The 21,356-nt window shown below is 40.2% G+C and overlaps 1 protein-coding gene across 4 annotated transcripts in view; it reads left to right on the top strand.

The window, feature by feature from the left end:
- The window catches only part of mllt10 (MLLT10 histone lysine methyltransferase DOT1L cofactor), a 55,426-nt gene extending 51,091 nt beyond the window's left edge, over positions 1 to 4,335 (top strand). For 3 of the 4 annotated variants that reach the window (XM_037756560.1, XM_037756563.1, XM_037756564.1), the window contains 3 exons: positions 615 to 635; positions 1,469 to 1,559; positions 1,940 to 4,335. In XM_037756560.1, the coding sequence (XP_037612488.1) occupies positions 615 to 635; positions 1,469 to 1,559; positions 1,940 to 2,224 (397 nt within the window). In that variant the 3' untranslated portion in view covers positions 2,225 to 4,335. The remainder of the gene's footprint in view (positions 1 to 614; positions 636 to 1,468; positions 1,560 to 1,939) is intronic. The other variant, XM_037756561.1, reaches the window with a different exon arrangement.
- The last annotated feature ends 17,021 nt before the right edge of the window (positions 4,336 to 21,356 follow it).

Below are 21,356 nucleotides of genomic sequence, written 5' to 3' on the forward strand. Positions count from 1 at the left end.
TACAAGAAAAATACACGGATATTTTCTGAGATTAAAGTGGCAAATTTACAAGAAAAACTCAAAGATTTGCGAGACTATAAAGTCATAAATTCACAAGAAAAATATTTTGGAAAACTGAGCGAGGCAAAGGTCCTGAAAGATACATAAACATGCTTTCTTTATGAACATAAGTACTAATATTATAGAAGTTTTTTTTCTCAGAACATTACCCCCCTCCCTGTCTCCGTTATTATTTTTTTTTACCTACAATGGCCCAAATACGCTGTTGTACATAGTATAATGTTATGCTCATTAATGCTAAATGGTGTTTCAAGTTGATAATAAAATCATTGTACGAGGTGTCATATCACCCACCCCAATAAATCCGTTACCTGTCAGGCAACTGGAACACATTTCAATTTCTTTAATCCACTAACGTTGACACTTTGGGTATTTCTGCCCCTCTGTCACCACAACATCTTAAAGTACTGACAAAACACCACAATCATTCCTAATGTCAGGGAACATGCATGTCTGGCCACCTCATCTCTTGGTTTCCCCAAGATGTTTGAATGTGAACTTTACTGCGTCCTCTCCTCTTTGTTTCCTTTTGCTTGCGTGTTGGATTCTTGCAGCTCGGCAACTAGTAAGAACAGGTGAGACAGAAGTCGGTTCAGCATCACAACAACCTGTAGCGCCATTTCCTTTGTGACCCTGAAGTCTGTCAGAAGAGATTTTGTGAAGATATTGTTGTGTTGCATGTTTTGTGTGTGAAGGTTATGTGAATTCAGTAGGGCTGTCAAAATTAAGGCGTTCAACTTCACACAAATTGTTTTAACGCAACTAATTTAACACAATTTGCGATTTTTAAGTTGTAGCGGGCTCAATTTTAAAGCTAAATGGAAGATATGGTATCATAAGGAAACTACAAAACCCATGGAATCCATTGGTACCAACCATGTCATAGCTTGCCGCCAAGGAGGTTAAATAACGCTCCAAAGTTGCGCTAAATTTTGGCAAGGAAAAATTGGCATGGCTGTTTTCAAAGGGGTCCCTTGACCTCTGACCTCAAGATATGTGAATGAAAAAAATGGGTTATATGGGTACCCACGAGTCTCCCCTTTACAGACATGCCCACTTTATGATAATCACATGCAGTTTGGGGCAAGTCATGGTAAAGTCAGCACACTGACTGAATCGTGATTTCACCATGGACAATCATGCAATTAATCATGATTAAATATTTTAATCGATTGACACCCTAGAATTCATATATGAATTTGTTTTTTTTCCCCCTTAATATTTAAATAGTAATACATATAAAATGCTCGTTCTTCGGGTTCAGTTCATGAGTTGTCATTGCTCTGGTGGTCTCCTGGGTTTAAACCTCTAATGTTTTGAAACTGTATTAAATTGTATTGTGCTCAGCGCTGATAGCGCGAGGACGGTGTTGTTTGTCTGACTGCGAGTTGTGTTTTTGTCTCGTCAGCGCTGCGCGGCTCGGCCTGCTGTCTGAGCAGCACAGACTCCTCCTGCAGCAGCATCAGCTCCAGCAGCTGCTGTCCTCACAACCTACAGCGGTACGACACACACACACACACACTGGCAAGCTTGCAACCACTCACTGCCATCACCACTATCACACACAGTTAAACACACACAAAGACACTGAGCGACAATTTTCCTTTGGACAATGGCCTAAATCACCAAGCTTATTAACTCTTTTTCTTTCTTATTCCCTCTGCTGCTCACCCCACTTTCCTCCGCTCTTTTCCATCCCTCATTGTCCTCCTTCTTATCCAACTCTCGTTTCCTTTCTTGTCTAAATCTTTCACTTTATCATTCATTTTTCTCCTGCATTTTCTTCCTTATTGCCTCCTCTCTCCCCTCCCTCCCTCCCTCCCTCCCTCTCTCCCTCTCTCTCTCTCTCTCTCTCTCTCTCTCTCTCTCTCTCTCTCAGGAGCAGCAGCAGGTGTTGCTCTACCAACTGATGCAGCAGCAGCAGGACCTCCAGCAGCTGCAATCCCTCTCCTCCTCCGCCCAGATCCCCTCCATGCCGCTCTCCTCCGCTCAGCTGCCCATCAACAACCTGCTGCCGGGCGCCCAGGGCCAGGGCCAAGGCGCCATCACCGCCAACCCCTTCCTGGCGATGCAGCACGCACACGCTGACACACACGCCTCGGGGGCACAGAAGCCGCGGCTAGCCGAGAAGGCCGTGGGCGTCGCGGGGCAAGAGAAGACATGACGGCAGATGCTCTTTATGTTTTTGGTTGCTGTTGTTTTTTCTTTTAAATAAATATGCAGAGTCTTCGGGAGATCAGCCTTTTGGTCAACTTTGTGGTTCGGTGATGAGAACATTGGCAGCAGAGAAATCTGCGTTCCTGGTAGATTATTCTATCCAGCGGTCCGTGCTAATACATTAGCATGCACTACGGCGACCTCGTCAGGTTTATTTTTTGCAACTTTTTTCAGGTTACAGTCTTAACACAACATTTTGTCTTCATTTGTACTATTTATGTCCATTCAATTTTATGTTTTTTTTAGCTTTAGTGCTGCTTCAGGTTTTTATTTGATCACTGTTGATATGATTTTCATTTGATATCACTGAACTTAGTGTGTTAGTGTCGGTAAATACATGGTGTGTTTGATCTCTCAACAACTGAGTTGACTAACAGGTCAGCCTTTTTCTTCAATTTCTCTCAATATGTTCTTCATCCTGCTTCTTCACATTCATTCGATCTCTTGTTGCTGTGTCATCTTTTTTCTTTGCATCATTTCCTTCGTCTCCACATTTCTCTCACTGCTTCTCCATCCTCCACGCTAACATCCCTCTGGGTCTGGTCTCTCTGCTGTCTCACTCTCTCAGGGGCCTCAGCTTAAATCAGCACACGAGCTAGCGCACACAGAACTATAAAAAAAACTAGCAGAAATACATGTATATGAAAAAAAGAAACTACAATTCCCCACCACAGGACTTAACAGTAGCAGATGCATGTTTGACATGTGTCTCGCAGCGATCCCGAGGGGAATATATTGGGCGAGAGGCTTGTGAAAATATCCCATATGTTCTCGCTGTTGCTGCCTCTCTCCCCCAGTGTCTTTCACTCCAGTTTGTGTAGATCCCTTAATGTCAGTGGAGCCAAGCCTCGTACAGTCACCGCAGAAGCCTTGCTTTTGACTGTCTCTTCTCTGGGCCAGATACAGGGGGCTCACTCAGGGAAGTGAAATGTAAAAGTTGAATGTTCAGAGGGATGCATGAATCCACACGGCACAGACTCCCAAAGAGAAATTATGCAGTTGGTTGTCAGCACGTGGAAGTCATTACATTTCATCTTCCTGATTGAGCCCCCCGCTGCACCTACCTCTCGAGCAGGACCAGCCTATCAGGACCTAAAAACCCACAACAGTGAGGACTGGCCAATCAGTGTCCAAACCCAAAAGTGCCTGAGGCCAAGGGGGGGTGGGGGGGGGAAGAAGGCGGGATTTGTTTTCCTTTTACCTGTGTCCCTGTCACTCAGCCCAATTCTTCACAATGCTACTGGTAATTAAGCTGCGTTGCTACGGCAACAGATTACAAAAAAAGACTGGCGGTCTCTTTATTAAAACCAGGAAATATTATTCTGCTGCATTCTCTAATATCAAAGCCAACTTTGTATTGTGCTTTTTATTTATTGGGAGTTTGTTTGTGTAATGGGCATAAGATGATATATTTTAAAAAGCCTGCTGGTGTTGCAACTTAACATTTTGTACTACTGTGTAAAGTTTTGTTTGTTTGTTTCTCCCCTCATACAGTTGAATCTTGCTGTAAACCCGTTTAATGACTTCTACTCTGTGTTGTGTTTTGAAAGCTTGAAGCTACTTGGCTGATTGGGGGGGCGGGGGGGGTGGGGGTGGCTGTATATAGCTGTTTGTAGGGGGGAGGAAGTGTGTCATGGGGGCGTTCAGTGGCACAGTTTCTACCTCGTTAAGTGTACATAAAGCTTTCTCATTGGCCCGTTGGTGTACATAAGTGATTGTGATTAGCCGTGCTGGTGTGAAGGAAAGCCAATGAAGCCTCAATTTGTGTGCGTGAATCTTTAGGACCAGACAAAAAAAAAAGGTTGACAGTGACTGGACACAAAGTATTAATTTATTTTTATATGTGCAGGGACATTGTGTTTCTTTTTTTTTTTTTTAAGTTTTGCACCGTTTTCTTGATAAGTCATTTTATACTTGGCACCGTGTTTTCATCTGTGCACACATTTGTTTGGATCAGTTTTGTACAAGTGGAAAATAATGAGGGGGGGTGGAGTAAAAAAATAAATCTAACATTGTATTTCAAAACACCAAAATAAAGAAACACTCTGGATAAATTAACAGGAGCATTTGGTCTTTGTATTTAGGAGTTTGTTAAAAAATATATATCTACATTAGACAGTGAATTTGTATTTGTTATCAATTGTAATTAATACTAAATATGCTGACACTCAAAGGATTTTTTAAAAATTGATATATATATATAATACAAAAATATATGTTTTTATCGTTATAAATAAATTAATAAAACTATTATTTTATATATATATGTAATTATAAAATAATATAATTCAAAATATAATGGAAAGTCTATTTTCTTGTGTTTTTATTGTTGACAAAGTCTGTGTGGAGTAGTAACAATGCCTTCAGTTTATTCATCTTGAATTCATTTAATATATGCATGGAACATTTATACATTTTTTATTTTTGTTTATTTGACAGGGACAGGGGAAACAGCTGAAAATGAGCCAGTTTCATTTTCATTTATACAGATGTTTAAAAGGCTCCCTAAAATAGAATAAAAATAACATTTTTTAAAGTGATATTAAATATGCACAAAATATATACAGTACACTTCCACCAATAAATAATACCACATTATAATACATGGTATTTAGCTACCATTAAAATTACATATATGCATGTTTCTTTCTCCTCTGATCACATATATAAATCATGACTGCAGATGAGATGAGGGTAAACTTGAAATAATAAAAATATTTTATTTCAAATTAATTGACAATAGAGACTGTCAATTTAGATGGTGAACCTGGTTTATATTAAAAGACATTAATTAAGTTGGATATTATAGCAGAGATGTGATTTATTCAGTAACAAGGGGGAGGAGGAAAATGAATAATCATCAAGCTAAGAAGTGCAAATAGAAGCTGAACATCTTTAAATTTAAACAATGTGCTTCAAGGCTCCTGTCCTAACAAATATGCGCACACACCCCCCAAAGCTGATGACTTCCAGCTGCCAAGAAACAACCAGTGTGTGTGTGTGTGTGTGTGTTTAGAGGTGGGGGCACCATTCTGCTACATCTGCTTCTGCCCTGGTAATTAAAAGCTCACTTTCCTCGTGCCCCCCTGCCCCCCCAAAAAATACCCCCCCATCAGGAGTTTTCCATCCCCCCCCACCCTTCCCTGCACACACACACACACACACACACACACACACACACACACAATCTAACCTGCATTCAACAACACAACCCTCCCTTTCTCTTCTCTTTTCTCAAGCACTTGCTCACTCACCCCTCCCACTACCAAACATCCCTCACAGTGCCCCCCACCCACTCACTATCAGTCCTGTCAATCAAAACCAGGCTGTTTAAACAGCATGTACCCCCCTCCCACCACCACCATCACCACCACCCAGGACCTTCTCTTTTATAAGCCTCCCCTCCACTCCCAGTAATAGCAGCACCACCCTACCACACACACACACACACACACACACAGGGCAGAGCTGCTGTGTCCATCATCGATCTCACTCCCCCCAGAAACCCTCCCCAAGGGTGGGAGGAGGGCTTACCAGCTGATGGAGGACCCCTGTGTGCGGCCCAACCAGGTGCCTGATCACAAAGTCAAAACACTACTAAGCCCTGGTGTTAGGAGACAGGGGATCTCTCTCTCTCTCTCTCTCTCTCACACACACACACACACACACAGCCTGAGACAAACACAGGGCAGATAGCAGGCCAGCAGGAGGGTTAAGCCCTGGATGATTAGACAAATGTTGGGCAGATATCTGGAGCTTCAGAGGCGAGCTGAGCTGCTGTCACTGAGGAATGCTCTGCAGCAACATGAGTACCTGCCTGTGACGTTTCAACTCCCTGCGTTCTAGTATTTATTCTCCTGCTTCAAAATGAAACATTTTAATTGTTTTGCATTTTTGTTCAAAGGCAGCCCAGCTGGAGAACATAACTGCAACTATTTGTATTGTCCTGATTGCATCCATAATGATAAAAACAAATTACACAGCTTGAAATTGTATATCTCACATTACACACAATGTATATAGTATGTTATTGCACACTTGCTAATTTATATAGTGGGTTATTCTATGTTTATAATTTAGATTTGTTTTATGCTGTAGTAGTCAGGTATATTTAGTGTATTCCAATATTTTTTTATATTTTGTATTCTTTGGATATATTTCTTTAGTGTTGACATGTACATTTTATGTACTGTTCCTGGGCATTGCTTGGATAACCTGCTGCTGTAACAATCATTTCCCAATTTGGGATCAATAAAGTATACCTATCTATCTATCTATCTAAATTAATACATTCCCAATTTAGGTACAACAACTTTTTCTTACAAATAAAATACATAGATCTAAAATAATATACTACTTAAATATACATATATATACATAAATATAAATATACTACTTAGACTACTTAAATAAAAACACAAGGAGATATATAAAAAAATACAAATAAAATGTTGGATTTTGTTTTTTGCTATAACAGGATGACACAACAGAAAAGAGCATCTTGAAGAAAAAAATCTAGTTTTTAATTAGTTTTATTTCTGTTCATTTGAATTAAATGTATCAACTACTACTTCCACCATTACATACAATTAAAGTCACACATTTAAGTGTTTTTTAACCAGTCCATGCAACCGCAGGGGTTGCATCCAATTTGTCACTGTCCAATGAAAATTTGGTGATTTTGATTTTTTTTCTGACAAATTGAAGGATTCAGTGCTCCTTTATGGATAGAGAAAATTCATTTGAAAATTCAACCATCTGGAGAATTCATTGACACTTAGATCCTGAAAAGCTGATGGTTTGGAGATGCATGGTTTTCACATACTTACAGTATTTGTTGCCATCATCTGTCCCATCCTAGATGAACTCAGAGCATCTTAAACGTCACACTCCAGCCAAGCAGAAATGAAAGCAAAACCATAAAACAGCTTAACCAAGGGCCACGAGTAATTCCTACACAGGTTTGGGCATATGTTTGGTAATTCAGTTAAATTATTTAATTAGACTTCAGCCTCAAAGAGGGAGAGAGCAAAGAGCAATAAAGCTGAGAGAGGCTCCGGTGTAATAAACCATTAGCAGGAGGAGGCAGCCGCTGGTGTGTACAGTAATGCAGTGTAAATCATCACAGAGTGGCTGCCATTAGGAGCCCTAATCCTGGCCAGAAACCTGCAGTCAGCTGCCAGGGGCCCTGATCCGGTGCCGAGTGGAACCAGATCCGGCGGACAGAGGTGTTTAGGGCCGGGGCAGGAGGAAGAGGAGGAGGAGGAGGAAGGGTACAAGGAGAGAAGAACAGCTGAGGAGATTCTCAGGGTGTGTGTGTGTGTGTGTGTGTGTGTGTGTGTGTGTGTGTGTGTGTGCATGCCCCCCACAGGTCTCTCTCCTGTAGGATAATGGTGGCGAGGAGAAGCAGCAGGATTCAGCCTCATCCCTCTTCATTCTCAGATAGCTTGTATTCTTCTGCTAAGTGACACTCCTCTGTCACCCCCCTGACACACACACACACACACACACACAGATGCATATACACATCCTTCCCAGGACCCTCTCTCTCTCTCTCTCTCTCTCTCTCTGCCTCCCAGTTCAATGACACCTTGGAGCTTCTTGATGCACATGAAGTGACTGAGGTGTAAACACAAAACTTGACAAAATACACTGAATGTAATATAAGTACTGCACCGTTATTTCTTTTACTTTGAAAGTGAAGTCTAATTTATGTAGCTTAAAATTCAGAAATGCATCTCCGAGGGCTTCTGTGTACAATCTGCACAACACAGCACCTTTTGACCCTCAAAACAGACATGGAAAAACTCACTTTAAGGACTTATAATGTTTGAGTCATACATGAATACTTGCAGTTTTAAATCAATAAAATTAAACTGTTTTACAATCATCATTTACACTAATAACATCCTAGAATACACAAGAAACCATGTAGCATTGTCCACATCATCGATGGATAATTGCAAGCTGAGAACCAATTACTAACAATATAGAAAATAGAAAGAATAAAATACTGCAAACATTTATGGAAAAATATTGTATAAATATACAGATTTGTTTTATAAATTAATTCAGAATTGTTGTGCAATTAAACAAGTAAATATTTACAGAATTCCAAACCACAAAACTGTGTAAACGATATCTATCATTTGTTCTTGTGTATCATGTTGGCTACCATCAGAGGAAAATGGCAAAATATATATATATTTTTTTAAATCCCAAATTACATAAATAACAGTAGATAGTAACTCTATATATTTAGTTCATATTTTAAATAAATTAAAAACTTTTTTTTTCAAATGCTTGAAATACGTGGCTAACATCAGAGGAAAATGGCAATATATATATATTTATTTTTTTTAAATCCCAAAATACATAAATAACAGTAGATAGTAACTCTATATATTTAGTTTATATTTTAGATAAATTAAAATAAATACATTTCAAATGTTTGAAATCTGCAAATGGGCTACAAAGTAATAACGTGAGAAAATGATTGAGTATATAAAAGGCTGTATAAATAACTTTGGATCTAATTTTATAGTGTTATATGTGCACCATATGCGTGGTTAGATGTTGGGGCCCATAAAAAGCAGTTCATCTCCCCAGCGTTGTAGTAGCGTCTCTCCGGGACTCGGCGGCGCCTGGTCCGCTCTCTGGCCGCTCACAGTGACGCGCTGAGCGGCCAGCGAGCCCTTCCTCCTCCCGCTGCCTGCCTGGAGCTCCCGCGACATGGCGAGAAGAAAGGAGCTTCGAAAACCTGCAGACAAGCGAGGAGGATAAACTCCACTGTGCGCTGAGAGTGTGTAAACTCAGCGGTGATGGGAGGGGATTTAAATAAGTGATTTACGTGTTGTCTGCTATTCCCCTTTCGAAAGGGGAAATGCAGCTCTGCAGCTCTGCAGAGTGCGTCTCTACCGGTTCTCTGTTCAGCGGAGAGTTCACAGCAGCAACGCCGCGTTTAGCGTCACATCCCTGGGCTTATTTATCTGAGGCTCCGCTGTTGACTCATGGAAGAATTACACAACATATTGTCAAAATGTTGGAGACAAATTTTCACACACTCTCCAGAAATGTTATAAAAAAAAATATTGTTATTGTTCACTACTGAAACAGAATATTGTAGTATTTTCATCTAGTATGTAATGTAGGCTACATTTAGCCTACAGTGAGGATCTAGTGGTGTTTTGCATTCTTTGGATATATTTCTTTAGTGTTGACATGTACATTTTATGTACTGTTCCTGTGCATTGCTTGGATAACCTGCTGCTGTAACACAATCATTTCCCAATTTGGGATCAATAAAGTACATCTATCTATCTATCTATCTATCTAAATGAATACATTCACAATTTAGGTACAACAACTTTTTGTTACAAAAAAAAGCATTGATCGTAAACAATAAGACTACTTAAATAAAAACACAAGGAGATATATATAAAAAACAAATACAAATAAAATGTTGGATTTTGTTTTTGCTATAATATAATGACACAACAGAAAAGAGCATCTTGAAGAAAAAATCTAGTTATTGGAGAGTCATTGTTCACTACTGAAACAGATTATTGTAGTATTTTCATCTAGTATGTAATGTAGGCTACATATAGCCTATACAGTGAGGGTCTAGTGATGTTATGATGTGTCATTTTTGAATATGTCAATTTATGATTATGTTTTTGTGACCTCCTACAGTATACTATCTCTAATATTTACCTACTATAATTTTTTATTATATTATATTTATTATATGTATCTATTATATTATTCCTAAATTGACTTGTAGTGAGGTTTTTGGTTTTACTTTAATCAATTAATTTTCCACTACTCTAATATTAATATTGGAGTAGTGTTGTTTGCCTCTTTGTAAAAAATGTAGGTAGCCTCCAATCTGTTATGGTGACCTCCATGTGTGTTGTTTTGAAGACCATCGACCACAGCAGCTAACTGCAGGGAAGCTGCATGACCCCACACAGAAATGCACTAAATTATGTATAAATTCAATTAAACTCATCTAGAAACCCCCATTTTTTCTTTGCAATTGGCATTTTATTTTATTTTTGGCTTCTATATGCCATGTTGTTATAAAAGCAAGATGTCTATTTAACCTGTGCTAGTGTGTGGTATGCAAATTGAACAAACTTATTTATTTCTATATTTATTTGCAAGACACCAACAGGGAAGCATGACCTGTTAGAGCTAAATTAAAAATATAATAACCCCAGAATTTTATGTATTTTATGTATTTTCCCTTAAAATGTTTAAATCCACCCTGAACATAAAAGGACAAACCCCTATATTGTATTTCCCCTGCGTTTCCTGTATTTACCATCACTGTGAATGGGCTCCGGGTGAAGAATGAAACACCATTACAAGGACAGGTGGTGCTGGCAGAGATGAATGTAATCTTGTGGCGGTTATAATGAATGTGACGGGATATAGATCTGAGATGAGATCTGGTCTGATCATCAGGTAAAAATAGATCAGTCACCGGCAGATCATTACTGATAATTACTTCCCAATGGTTGGCAATGTGAGAGGTCTATATTATTAAATAATTCCGCCCCTTGGTTAGTTAGTGATGGCAGGTTGAGAGAATTTCATGTGTGTGTGTGTGTGTCCATGTATAATAAGTACATTAAAAGTGATAGGGTGGATAGAGGTGTATCATGAATTACTCATTTTTGTACTTTGTCAGGTGACAAATTTGATTTTAGTATTCATCAGCTCAAAAAGCTTCATGCATATCAACCTCAAATCCTCTGATATCCATCCCTCCGCTCCACTTGTATGTGTGTATTTTCATGATTAGCTAATAAACATCATTTAATAAAAAGCAGCAGGAAGAGGGAGGGTTTCACACACACACACACACACGCACACACACACACACACACACACACACACAAACACCTGTGGGCTGCCCTGAGCAGTTGAGAGCTAACTGCCTTGCTCAAGGACACTGCATGCAGTGGATTGTATAAGGGAAAAACATCCCGATGGAGGATTGGAGCTAATTTCCAGTGTTGGAAATCAGAACATTGGAGACTGAGGAGGAGTCCAACTGCTGCTGCAATCACGATAAATGAGCGAACAACAAGCATGTAAAGAGATTTGGGATTTCTCCAACGGGCAACAGCTGTTAAATGGTATAGCAGGCTGCATAATGGTACAGGCTGATGTGTGTGTGTGTGTGTGTGTGTGTGTGTGTGTGTATGAGAGAGAGAGAGAGAGAGAGAGAGAGAGAGAGCCCTCCCCCTCCCCTGTTCATCCACCTATCGGCAGGCTTCATTTATTATGCAGACTGGAGACCCCTGGGCTGGAGGTGAAGGCTAGTCTGTGTGTGTGTGTGTGTGTGTGTGTGTGTTTTGGAAATAGGGGGGTCACATGTGATGCCCACAAGAGCACACACACACACACACACACACACACAGACAGCTGATTCTTTGCTCACTAATACTGTGGGAGTAAAGGGCCGAGAAGAGAGGTGTAAAAACTGCAGAGAGAGATTTGTGTGTGCAAATAATTGATTGCATGAGTAATGCTGAACTTGTTGCATCAACAAGCCTTTTTACACGGCAGACATTTTGACTTGTAGCACAGGTGTACATGATGAAATCAATGATGGCTGAATTCCATTTAGCTGCTTCGATTTCAGGTTCCTGGTATATTGTGCACGCTTGCTCACTCCGGCTTCGTCCGAAATCGCATATTATTATCCGCTATACATGCTCGATGTAGGCGTTCCACATACTTTTGTGTGAATAAACACTAGTGTGTATCTTTTTGGACCCACTGAGCAGTAATTTACGTCGTCACTTCCTGAGAGCCTCCTTTGCCGGTTGCAGACGTGTAGCCATGCCAACCTCATGTGACCAAAACAACGTTTTTTATGAAAATCAAAGCCTGAATTAATTTAAAATATAGAGGTCTCCGTCAACGTCTATTATGAATGTTGTGGTCACTACTGCATTGTATTGTGGGATATTTATTCCGCCGTAGTGTCCAGCATAGCATATTGTAATATTTGCATGCAATTGGTTCCATACTAAGGTTTTGGACATACTAAAATACCTCAAATACTGTTTTAGCGTACTAAATAGCATGTTAGTATGGAATTTCAACCTTGACACTTGAATAGAACAGAGCTATCGTTAGTGTTATTAGTAACACCTGTGCTTTTCCTACTGTGACAAGTCAAAATGGCTGCTGTGAGAAAGACCTATCATGAGATATTAGTCCAGTAAAAGAAGGCAGTGAAGTTGTTAAGGGTTCATATAACAATCAAGTGTGTGTGTGTGTGTGCTGTTTGAACATGTGTGTATATGGCCACCTTGAAAAACACACACACAAAGGAGCCGCCGCACGTCTCTCCTCTGCTAACTTATATCTCTTCTGTTGTTTCCCTTCAGAGAGAGAGAGAGAGAGAACACAAAAGAGCACTCCTGGTGAACTGTAAATGCATTTCACCCTGAGAAACCTCTGTGGACACAAGGAGCCTTAATACAAGATGTTTAATTAATTTAATCACAAAAAATACAATTTAAAAACATATGTGGCATTTTGGGTCTCCTAAAGTAGAAGACAAAAAAGCTAATATGATCCTTTAATTGACAAAAAAAACATGATTTTTCTTATTGAAGGTTTGGACTTTAATGCTATCGTAAGCTAAACACAAATGTCACAAGTGGGATACCATAAATTCTCCCGTGAGGTGGCAGAATAAGTAGTTTATAATCTAAAAGGCAACTGTGCATTTACTCAAGTACTTTACAATTTTGAAATAAAATAAAATAATTGTATATAATTAATTAATTAATTTTATTTAAAATTAAATGCATTGTTAAAGATTAAAGTAGTGGTTTCCAAACTTTTTGGCTTGTGGCGCTTTAAAAAAAAATCAGTGTGTACTTTACATTTCAGATATGAGACAAACAACAGACATTTCCACTTCTCTATTGGTTAAAAGGACCCAATATTTCACTGAAAAAAGATTAGCCAAAAGTCCAAAATATGTGTAAATGACCTTGGCATGGTACAGTTTATTTGCATAGTATGTTGTTTTCACGTTTGTTCATTTTCTAGGTGTTCCTTTGTGCTAATTTGAACCTATTACATTATAAAGGGGATTTTATTTTGAGAGGGTGACACCGGTAACAGCACCTGTTAGTTACATTATGAAGGTAAACATGTCTGTCGTCCTGCCTTCCCAGGACTGTGTTTCCTAATCTTTTATTGTTTAGTAGGCTACCTGGCTGTTTAGCACCTGGCTGAAAAGGGCACAATGTTGGTTAATGTTTCGTTTCTTACCTCAATTGATAAGAAGTGACTTTACAATGTAGTTTCATAGCATTTGCTTAGTTAAAAAGTGTGTGTGTAAGTTATGTTGGCTCTACCTGCCTGGTGTGAATTCTGCGTGACAGCTGCATTTTATGTGCGATTTAAAGGTTTAAAATGGGACTAACAATTTCATTTTATAGTTGAATATGCTTATCTGTAGCACGTCATTTGTGTCAAGTTAAAAAATGGTAATATTATGTTTTTCTTTTGTTTTCTCCATAACTCTTATGGTGTGTTCGCAATGTGGTCGCAATGATGTCTTTCTTGCTGAAGCTACAATGCCTGTGTGTTTCGTACTGGGACGTACTCACAGCAGCAACAGGTCTTGCTTGTTTTTTTACTTCCCGGCTGATAAAAAGACCAGGAGTCACTGGATAAAACACATCAGGTAAGATAACTTTTCATTTGTGCGCGTAACATAGCTAAGTTAGCTAGCTAGCTAGTGTTGGTGACATACAGTATATTGTGTGAGACAAGAGATGTGGTTCACTGAGCGGTTTCACACAAAACTAAACGATACTACGACAAACTGTGACTTTCTTGACTTTCAAAATTATGTTTTAAATTAACAAACATCACATGTGAGATTCATGGCAATTCAAATGAGATTAAAACATACATATTTTTTCTGAAATAAGGTCCCGTGGGATCCACCGGAGGGGGCGGGACCTTGCCTCTCTATATGAATACAAATGTGTGACCTGGAGGGGGATAGACCCTCAGGTTGGGAAACACCAGACTTAACTACGTAATTATATATATATATAAAGTACATACAGTAGTTTAAACTAGATCCATCATGACCATTCAATAATGGGAGATATTTTTCTGCAGTAGGAGTACTTTTATTTTTGATTCTTTAGTACATTTTGCTGATAATACTTTAGTGCTTTTGAGTACTTTTAAATAGCCATATTGGTAGTTTACTTAAAGTAAAGGATCTAACTCTTTGGAGTGACCTTTTGATACCGATATAACTATTGCATTGTGATACAAAAGACTAGACCTTAACACTATATAACTGACCACATGCATATCTGTTCATCACTATAGCTGCAGAGAAACCCACCAGATATGAGTTACATAGGGCTCAATAATCTGCCCTGACACACTATACACGATCATATAAGAGTATAAAATAACTAGAAGGTGTAGTGGAAGAGGTGCTTCTGATATTAAAGAGTAGTATTCTCCATTAGTCTGTTGACACGCATTAGTGGCCCAATTATAAAAGCTGTGGTCTAATCTTTTAAAAGTCCCAGGGTAATGTTGGAAATGGTCAGAGGAGAAGGGGAGAGGGGGATGGAAGAGGGATAAAGGGAGGAAGGGGAGGAGAGAAACTCAATCTAAAGCACCAGGTGCACCTTTTGTCGACATAATCTCCCGACCCTTGAGACCGGCGCACACACTGGCCAACATATACAGCCTTTCATACGTACACATGCTGCTTTTTCGACCGGGGGATTTGGATCCTGGGTTGGCTCTGGTCGTATATGTAAAAGGGGGACTCTCAGGTCACTGCGCTGCCAGAACGGGGTTTGGTCCATTTTGATTTAGGTGATAATCAATAGGACACAACCTTTAACATTGCAGTGATGATAAGGATTTATCACAACAAGTGAACAATTATGTACAAAATTGAGGTCAAAAGAATACGTGTGCAGATTTACCAGGAATCAGGAGAAAGAGCCTGCATGTCTTCGGGGGGAAAATGCTGTCACATGTGAAAAACCCACATGTGAATTTAGAGCACATGTGCTCCTCCGACACAAGTGCTTTCATGTGTGAACCAGTTTCCACATTGTATTCTGACATCAAATGTTTCTACTGAAAATGGAGATAAAAATGGATATGGATATGTATCATTTACATGTAGCTACGAACAAAAAATTAAATTAAATAAACACACTATATTGTAGATTAGTTGTCAACGATTAAATTAATTGTCAACTATTTCGATAATCGATTAATCAGTTTGAGTCATTTATAATGAGCTTCTTAAATGTGAATATTTTCTGCTGTCTTTACTCCTCTATGACAGTAAACTGAACATCTTTGAGTTGTGGACAAAACAAGACATTTGAGGACGTCGTCTTGGGTTTTTTGAGAAACACTGATTGACATTTTTCACCATTTTCTGACATTTTATAGACCAAACAACGAATCGATTAATTGAGAAAATAATCAACAGATTAATTGATAATGAAAATAATCGATAGTTGCAGCCCTAAACTACCGATTACTTACTCAAGAAACATTCCTTAACAACTGTGGCATCACTGTAATAATGAGACCAAAATTGTGACCACGAAAAAGGTAAAAACAAATAATTGAGCACATAAGCCCAGTAACAAAAATAAATTTTAATAAAACTAAAGGTCACCATTAGATGTTAATAAACTATCTCCAGAATCGATTAATCGAGAAAATAATCGACAGAGTAATCGACAATGAAATGAATCGTTAGTTGCAGCCCTTACGTATATAAACACTTAAAGCAAGATTATAACTTTCAAAAGAAGAAACAACACTCTCTTCCTCTTGCAAATAAAATGTTTAATTCAACAAAACAAACTGACATTACAGAGTCTGTTTGCTGACTTTATTTCCTCTCTGCTTGTGTTACATTTTAGCATCTATCATTATCCTGTAATTGTCATTTGTGCCCGCTGACACAGGCATGCTTTATAAAAATGCCCTTATATTTGTTACAACTATGTCTTGTAAAGTATTTATATTTTAAGTGTTTATACTGCTTTTAAATGCTAAATAGGTTGCATGTGCCCAAAAGTACCTGTTACTATTTTTCCAGGGGTATTTGCAAATGAAGAGGGGATAAAAAAACAAATTCTTAAACAGAAGGATATGCAGAGCAGCAGTGGTTGAATGAGCCTGTGTGTGTGTTGAAGGGAACAAGACCTGAGCTCTTATCCATTGTGAGCCTACGGACATGTATTGACGCCTGTCAATCAGACATTGAACGGAGGAGGACAAGGGAGGGAAAACAAAGATCCGTCTTTGGAATAGAAGCAGTTGTTGTTGTGCATCTAAAAAAGCTTGAAATGTTGAAAACCTTGGATTGTACAGAAACACGCCCTTGAATAACATTACAGGCCGTGTTAATCAATGGCTCGCACCACAGTGGATTTAAGCAGACCGGGCCGCCCCCTTGTCCACAATCCCTCACCCGTCATCCTTTAAGCTCGACCCCTAAACTCCTGCGAAGCCTCAAGTAGGGACGAAGCCAAGGACGGAGCAGGCTGCTCATTTTGATTTAATCTCTCTCTCCACTGCCAGAGCAAACATCAAATATGGCCTCCTTATCAGGCCAGCCCTGCTCTATCTATCTATCGCCAATCGATACCTCCTATTCTGTGTGTGCAGGCTTGTATGCGTGTGTTTGTGTGAAACAGGTCTCCAGGGCTGCGCTAACTAAGGTCAAAGATCAGGTATAACCCTCCAGCGTGGAATGACAGATGTGGCCGGAGGGAAACAAGATAAAAAGAAAGGAAAAGAAGAAAGAACGCGAGAGAGATTTATAGAAGTTGCGTGTGTCCTGAACAACAGATCATAAAAAAAGAAGGAACTGTTATTATTGCTTCTGTTGTTTCTGCAGCATGTATGAGATGGCCTCAGGCACCAGATCAGCTTACCTGAGTAAATGTCGGCCTTGAACAATGGACTGGGAGCTTGGTCAGAGTCCAACCACCAACTAAACCAACTGTATGGTCACACGGTTTGGTGAATAGCTCTTTATTAAATGCTTCCTTCAGTCACAGGGAATAGGAATGAATATCAAAAGAGGCGTTGGCTTCTTGTGCTTCCTGTTTGCAGTGAGGAAGGAGAACCGAATGTTCACACACACATATAGGGGTAAATCGTACACACGCATGAAAGCCATTTCCTCCCCTGCACGGACGCAAATTAACATATAAGAAAGTAAGTGTATGCATATGCATCAAGGGGGGGCTCCAGAGGTGATATGACACTCTGTCTGTGCTTCTATTCACCATGAAACAGCTCCATATAAAGCTGCAACATGCTGCCAGAGCTGCAGCCGGCTGCAATGGCTGTTTGAGAGATAGATAGATGGAGAGAGGGAGAGAGAGAGAGAGAGAGAGAGGGGGGAAATCCTTTGTTCTGTCAAGGACTTAACACAATCAGAGTGTACAGTGTGTCAGGAGCGCACAGGCATATATCAACTTCAATCTCTTTTTAATGAAAAATCCTGCCCTCTCTAATATGTGCAAATTAACCTCTTCTCCTCCCTCCCTCCTCCCCTCCTGCCGCTTCCCCTCCTCTCTCCCTCGCAGAGGCCCCTCGACTCCCTCTCTTCTTTTTACTCTCCACCCTCTTTTTCTGTCCCTCTTCTTCCTCCTTTTCGCTTCACTTTCACCAATTTTTCCATGTCTCATTCAGAGGTGGAGGGCAAAGACGAGACAGCAAGAGAAGAAGCTTTTCCATTAACTTGTTGCTTTCGCCATCCAACCCCCCCCCTACAGCAATTATTGAGATCACTTTAAAAAAAAAAAAAAAAGAAGAAACAAAGCAGAAAAACATCCCAAAGTCAGTGTCCAGCAGCAGAATTAAAATTCACCCTCCATCCTTCTTTTCATCTGTCTCTCTTTCTGCTCCAGCAGCACACACACTCTCTGAATCATGCTATTACCCTGATTATCCTGATGAGCTGGTCAGATCCTCGCCTTCTCATTCTGCCCATGCTGATTGTAATTTAGAAATTACACCTAATGAGGAATTTTTTAAAAACACGGCGGCCGCTCTGTGCTGCCAGCTCCACGCCGCTCCCTGCCCTAATGGATTTCCTGGTATGGAATCCATTTTTCCCCCCTCTCTGCCCTGCAGGGGGTCCGGCGAGCCATGCAGGCCCTCCCTCTCTCCTTCCCTCCCTCCTCTGCTCTCACCACCCTCCCTTATCCCCTTCCCTCCTCTCCCCCTCCCACCCCTAGTCCACTAATTGGCGACTGGTTTTGGTGAAAAGAAGTCATAATCATTGTTTCTGCTGCTAATTTAAGTGGTTAAGTGTACGGGATCAGCTAGCAGGATGAGGAAATGAGTATGATTAAATTTACATTTTTTAAAATCTTAACAGCTAAAGTGCCAATTTCCCTTTTTATGGTTTTGTTGGAGGTTTCTGTAAGTTAAACCCCCATATGGCAGTTTGCACAAGATAAATGCATATGTTGAGGGGGTTTGGTAGCATCTCAAGAGAGTTGGTGCTTATATTTTTCATTTAAGTGTTGATTAAGAAACACAAACCAACTGCTTTTCACAGGTCATATTGTGATCTGTGCTATTAATAAAGAGAAATGTTTCTTAAAAGCATCACAGAACCAAACTAGGTTTTGACTCGTCTGTATTTTACAGAGGAATGTGATCCATCTTATAGTTTTAACCTGTCCTGTTAGTCTCACAAACACCTGTATGATGTGTGTTTTCGGGAGTATTTGGCGGAAATCGGGGAGAACAAACACACACACACACACTCACACACAGAGGCACGCATGCAAATCAAAGCCATCAACAGCTTGTGATGAAGTGAGACGTCGTGGCATAAACAGAGTGTGCCGTTACCATGGAAGCCACTTTCACCTCACAGGCCGAGAGAGACAGGCCGAAAGAGACAGGAAAAACACAAAGAGCCACCGAGACAGGGAGGGAGCGACAGAAAAACAGTAACAGACAGACAGACAGAGTGTTGCGAGCTCTCCTTCAGCTACAGTTAATAGCTTTTCAAACCCTTCTGAGCTTTTTTTCACTGCCTCCTGGGAAAGAAACACTGTATTTGTACAGCAAGAGCTCCAAAGAAAGGGAAAAGTTCATTGAGACGTTGTTTAATAGCTGGTTGAACATTCACAAGTTTAATGAGCACATCACTAAGCTACAGAAGCGTATGCGTACAGTGGCTGTTGGAGGGGTTTTGTGGTTTCGGAGCCACATCTGTCCCTGTTTTGGCCTTTTTTTTCTCTTTTCTGGTTCTACTGTAGGTCACAGCCTTTAGACTCCTACTTCAGATGGCTTGTGGCAACATTTTTGTTGGGAGAGACAGCCGGTTTACCTCACATTTGAAGCTGTCTTACATGCACTAACTTGGACAGTTTTGCTTCATCCGTTTTGAAGAAGTTTTAATACAAATTCTTAGATTTATTGCTCCCTTTGCATCAGTTTGATCATTCTCACGTAAATTTTCTACCATGGCACATGCATTTTACTTTATGAGGGGAGCCATAAACAAAATTCACTCAGCTAGAACCGGAACAAATCACTGCCTGCATTTTCTGCATAGCACTGAATGTCCACTTCACTCACCAATTTATAATAATCTAGCCTGCTACAGGAAATTGAACATAGCGACCTGGTCATATGACATCAGACAGAGATTCACAAGCAAAGGGGCACTCCACGTATCTCCCTTCATTTGACAGAGACACTAATGACAAATTTCCATCCTTTATACTTTATAAACGATTCTTCTTAGCCAAATGGAAACCTTTATCCATTTAATCAGCACATTTTCTCTCTCAGAGATGTAACAGCAGGTTACATAACTTCCACAAAGAACAGGATAGAGATTGAAAATTAAGCTTAGATTTACTTCCAAAAAAAGGAGTAGAGAAAAATGTTGCTAATGGAGACATGATTTCCTTTAAAGAGGACCTATTATGCTCATTTTCAGGCATATATTTGTATTTTGGGTTTCTACTAGGACATGTTTACATGCTTTAATGTTCAAAAAACGCTTTACTTTTCTCATACTGGCTGTGCTGCAGCACCTCTTTTCACCCTCTGTCTGAAACGCTCTGTTTGAGCTCCTGCCCCACCCTCCCGAAAAGCCCAGTCTGCTCTGATTGGTCAGCAGGCCCACTCTGTTGTGATTGGTCAAACAAAACAAACTCTACAGACTCTGCTCTAGCTCCGATCTAACTAGCTTTGTTTGAGGGCGTGCCGAATTAGCCACTAAGCAGGTATTATGCAAATGTGTTACTTGGTGACATCACCACATCACGGAAGAAAAGGCGGGACTTCAAGCACAGCGTTTCAGGCAGTTCAGGAGTAGTGTTTCTGTGGGGAAGAGTGACGCCAATTCACACCAGAGTCGCGGAGAAGTGCGGCTTGCGGCAAGCTGCCATGTAATATTTATGAAAAGATGGGGCAGCCGCTCCAGAGCTTAGCGAGCTGCAGCCGTTTGAATCTGCAGCGAAGTGCAGCCAAACAAAAGTTGGGAAAAGTTTAACTTTTAGCGGCAAAGTACGGCCAGAGAGGGCATGCAGCCAATCTGTTAACAGATCCGGTGACTCCTGTGACATGTTGACCTATTGTTACAAAGAATTTCTTTCCACCTGAAACACATGAAAACATCTCCCGGCCGCAGAAAGACGTAATTATTGCGGCGAGCAGCACTTCACCACTGCCTGGTGTGAATGCGGTGTAGCTCCCTTTGGCGTGGACTTTGGGCTTTGTAACATTGTAGACCTTTTACATGCACAAAAAAACTATAAAACACACTAAAGAAAAGGAGAAAAGCACAAAAGCATAATAGGTCCTCTTTAAGTTAAAAGTCTATCAGGTCACTGTGTTTGATTTTCTTGCAATCAGTGATTTTGCATGCTTTTTAACTGCACTGTCTCGTCCACCTCAAAGCCTGATTGCTGCAGAGTGAAAGCATAGCCTCCATACCTCCTGTGAAAAGGTCGGATGAGCGAGGCCGCTGCAGCGATCCTAGC

Source organism: Sebastes umbrosus, chromosome 21 (assembly GCF_015220745.1).
Source record: "Sebastes umbrosus isolate fSebUmb1 chromosome 21, fSebUmb1.pri, whole genome shotgun sequence".
Taxonomy (NCBI): domain Eukaryota; kingdom Metazoa; phylum Chordata; class Actinopteri; order Perciformes; family Sebastidae; genus Sebastes; species Sebastes umbrosus.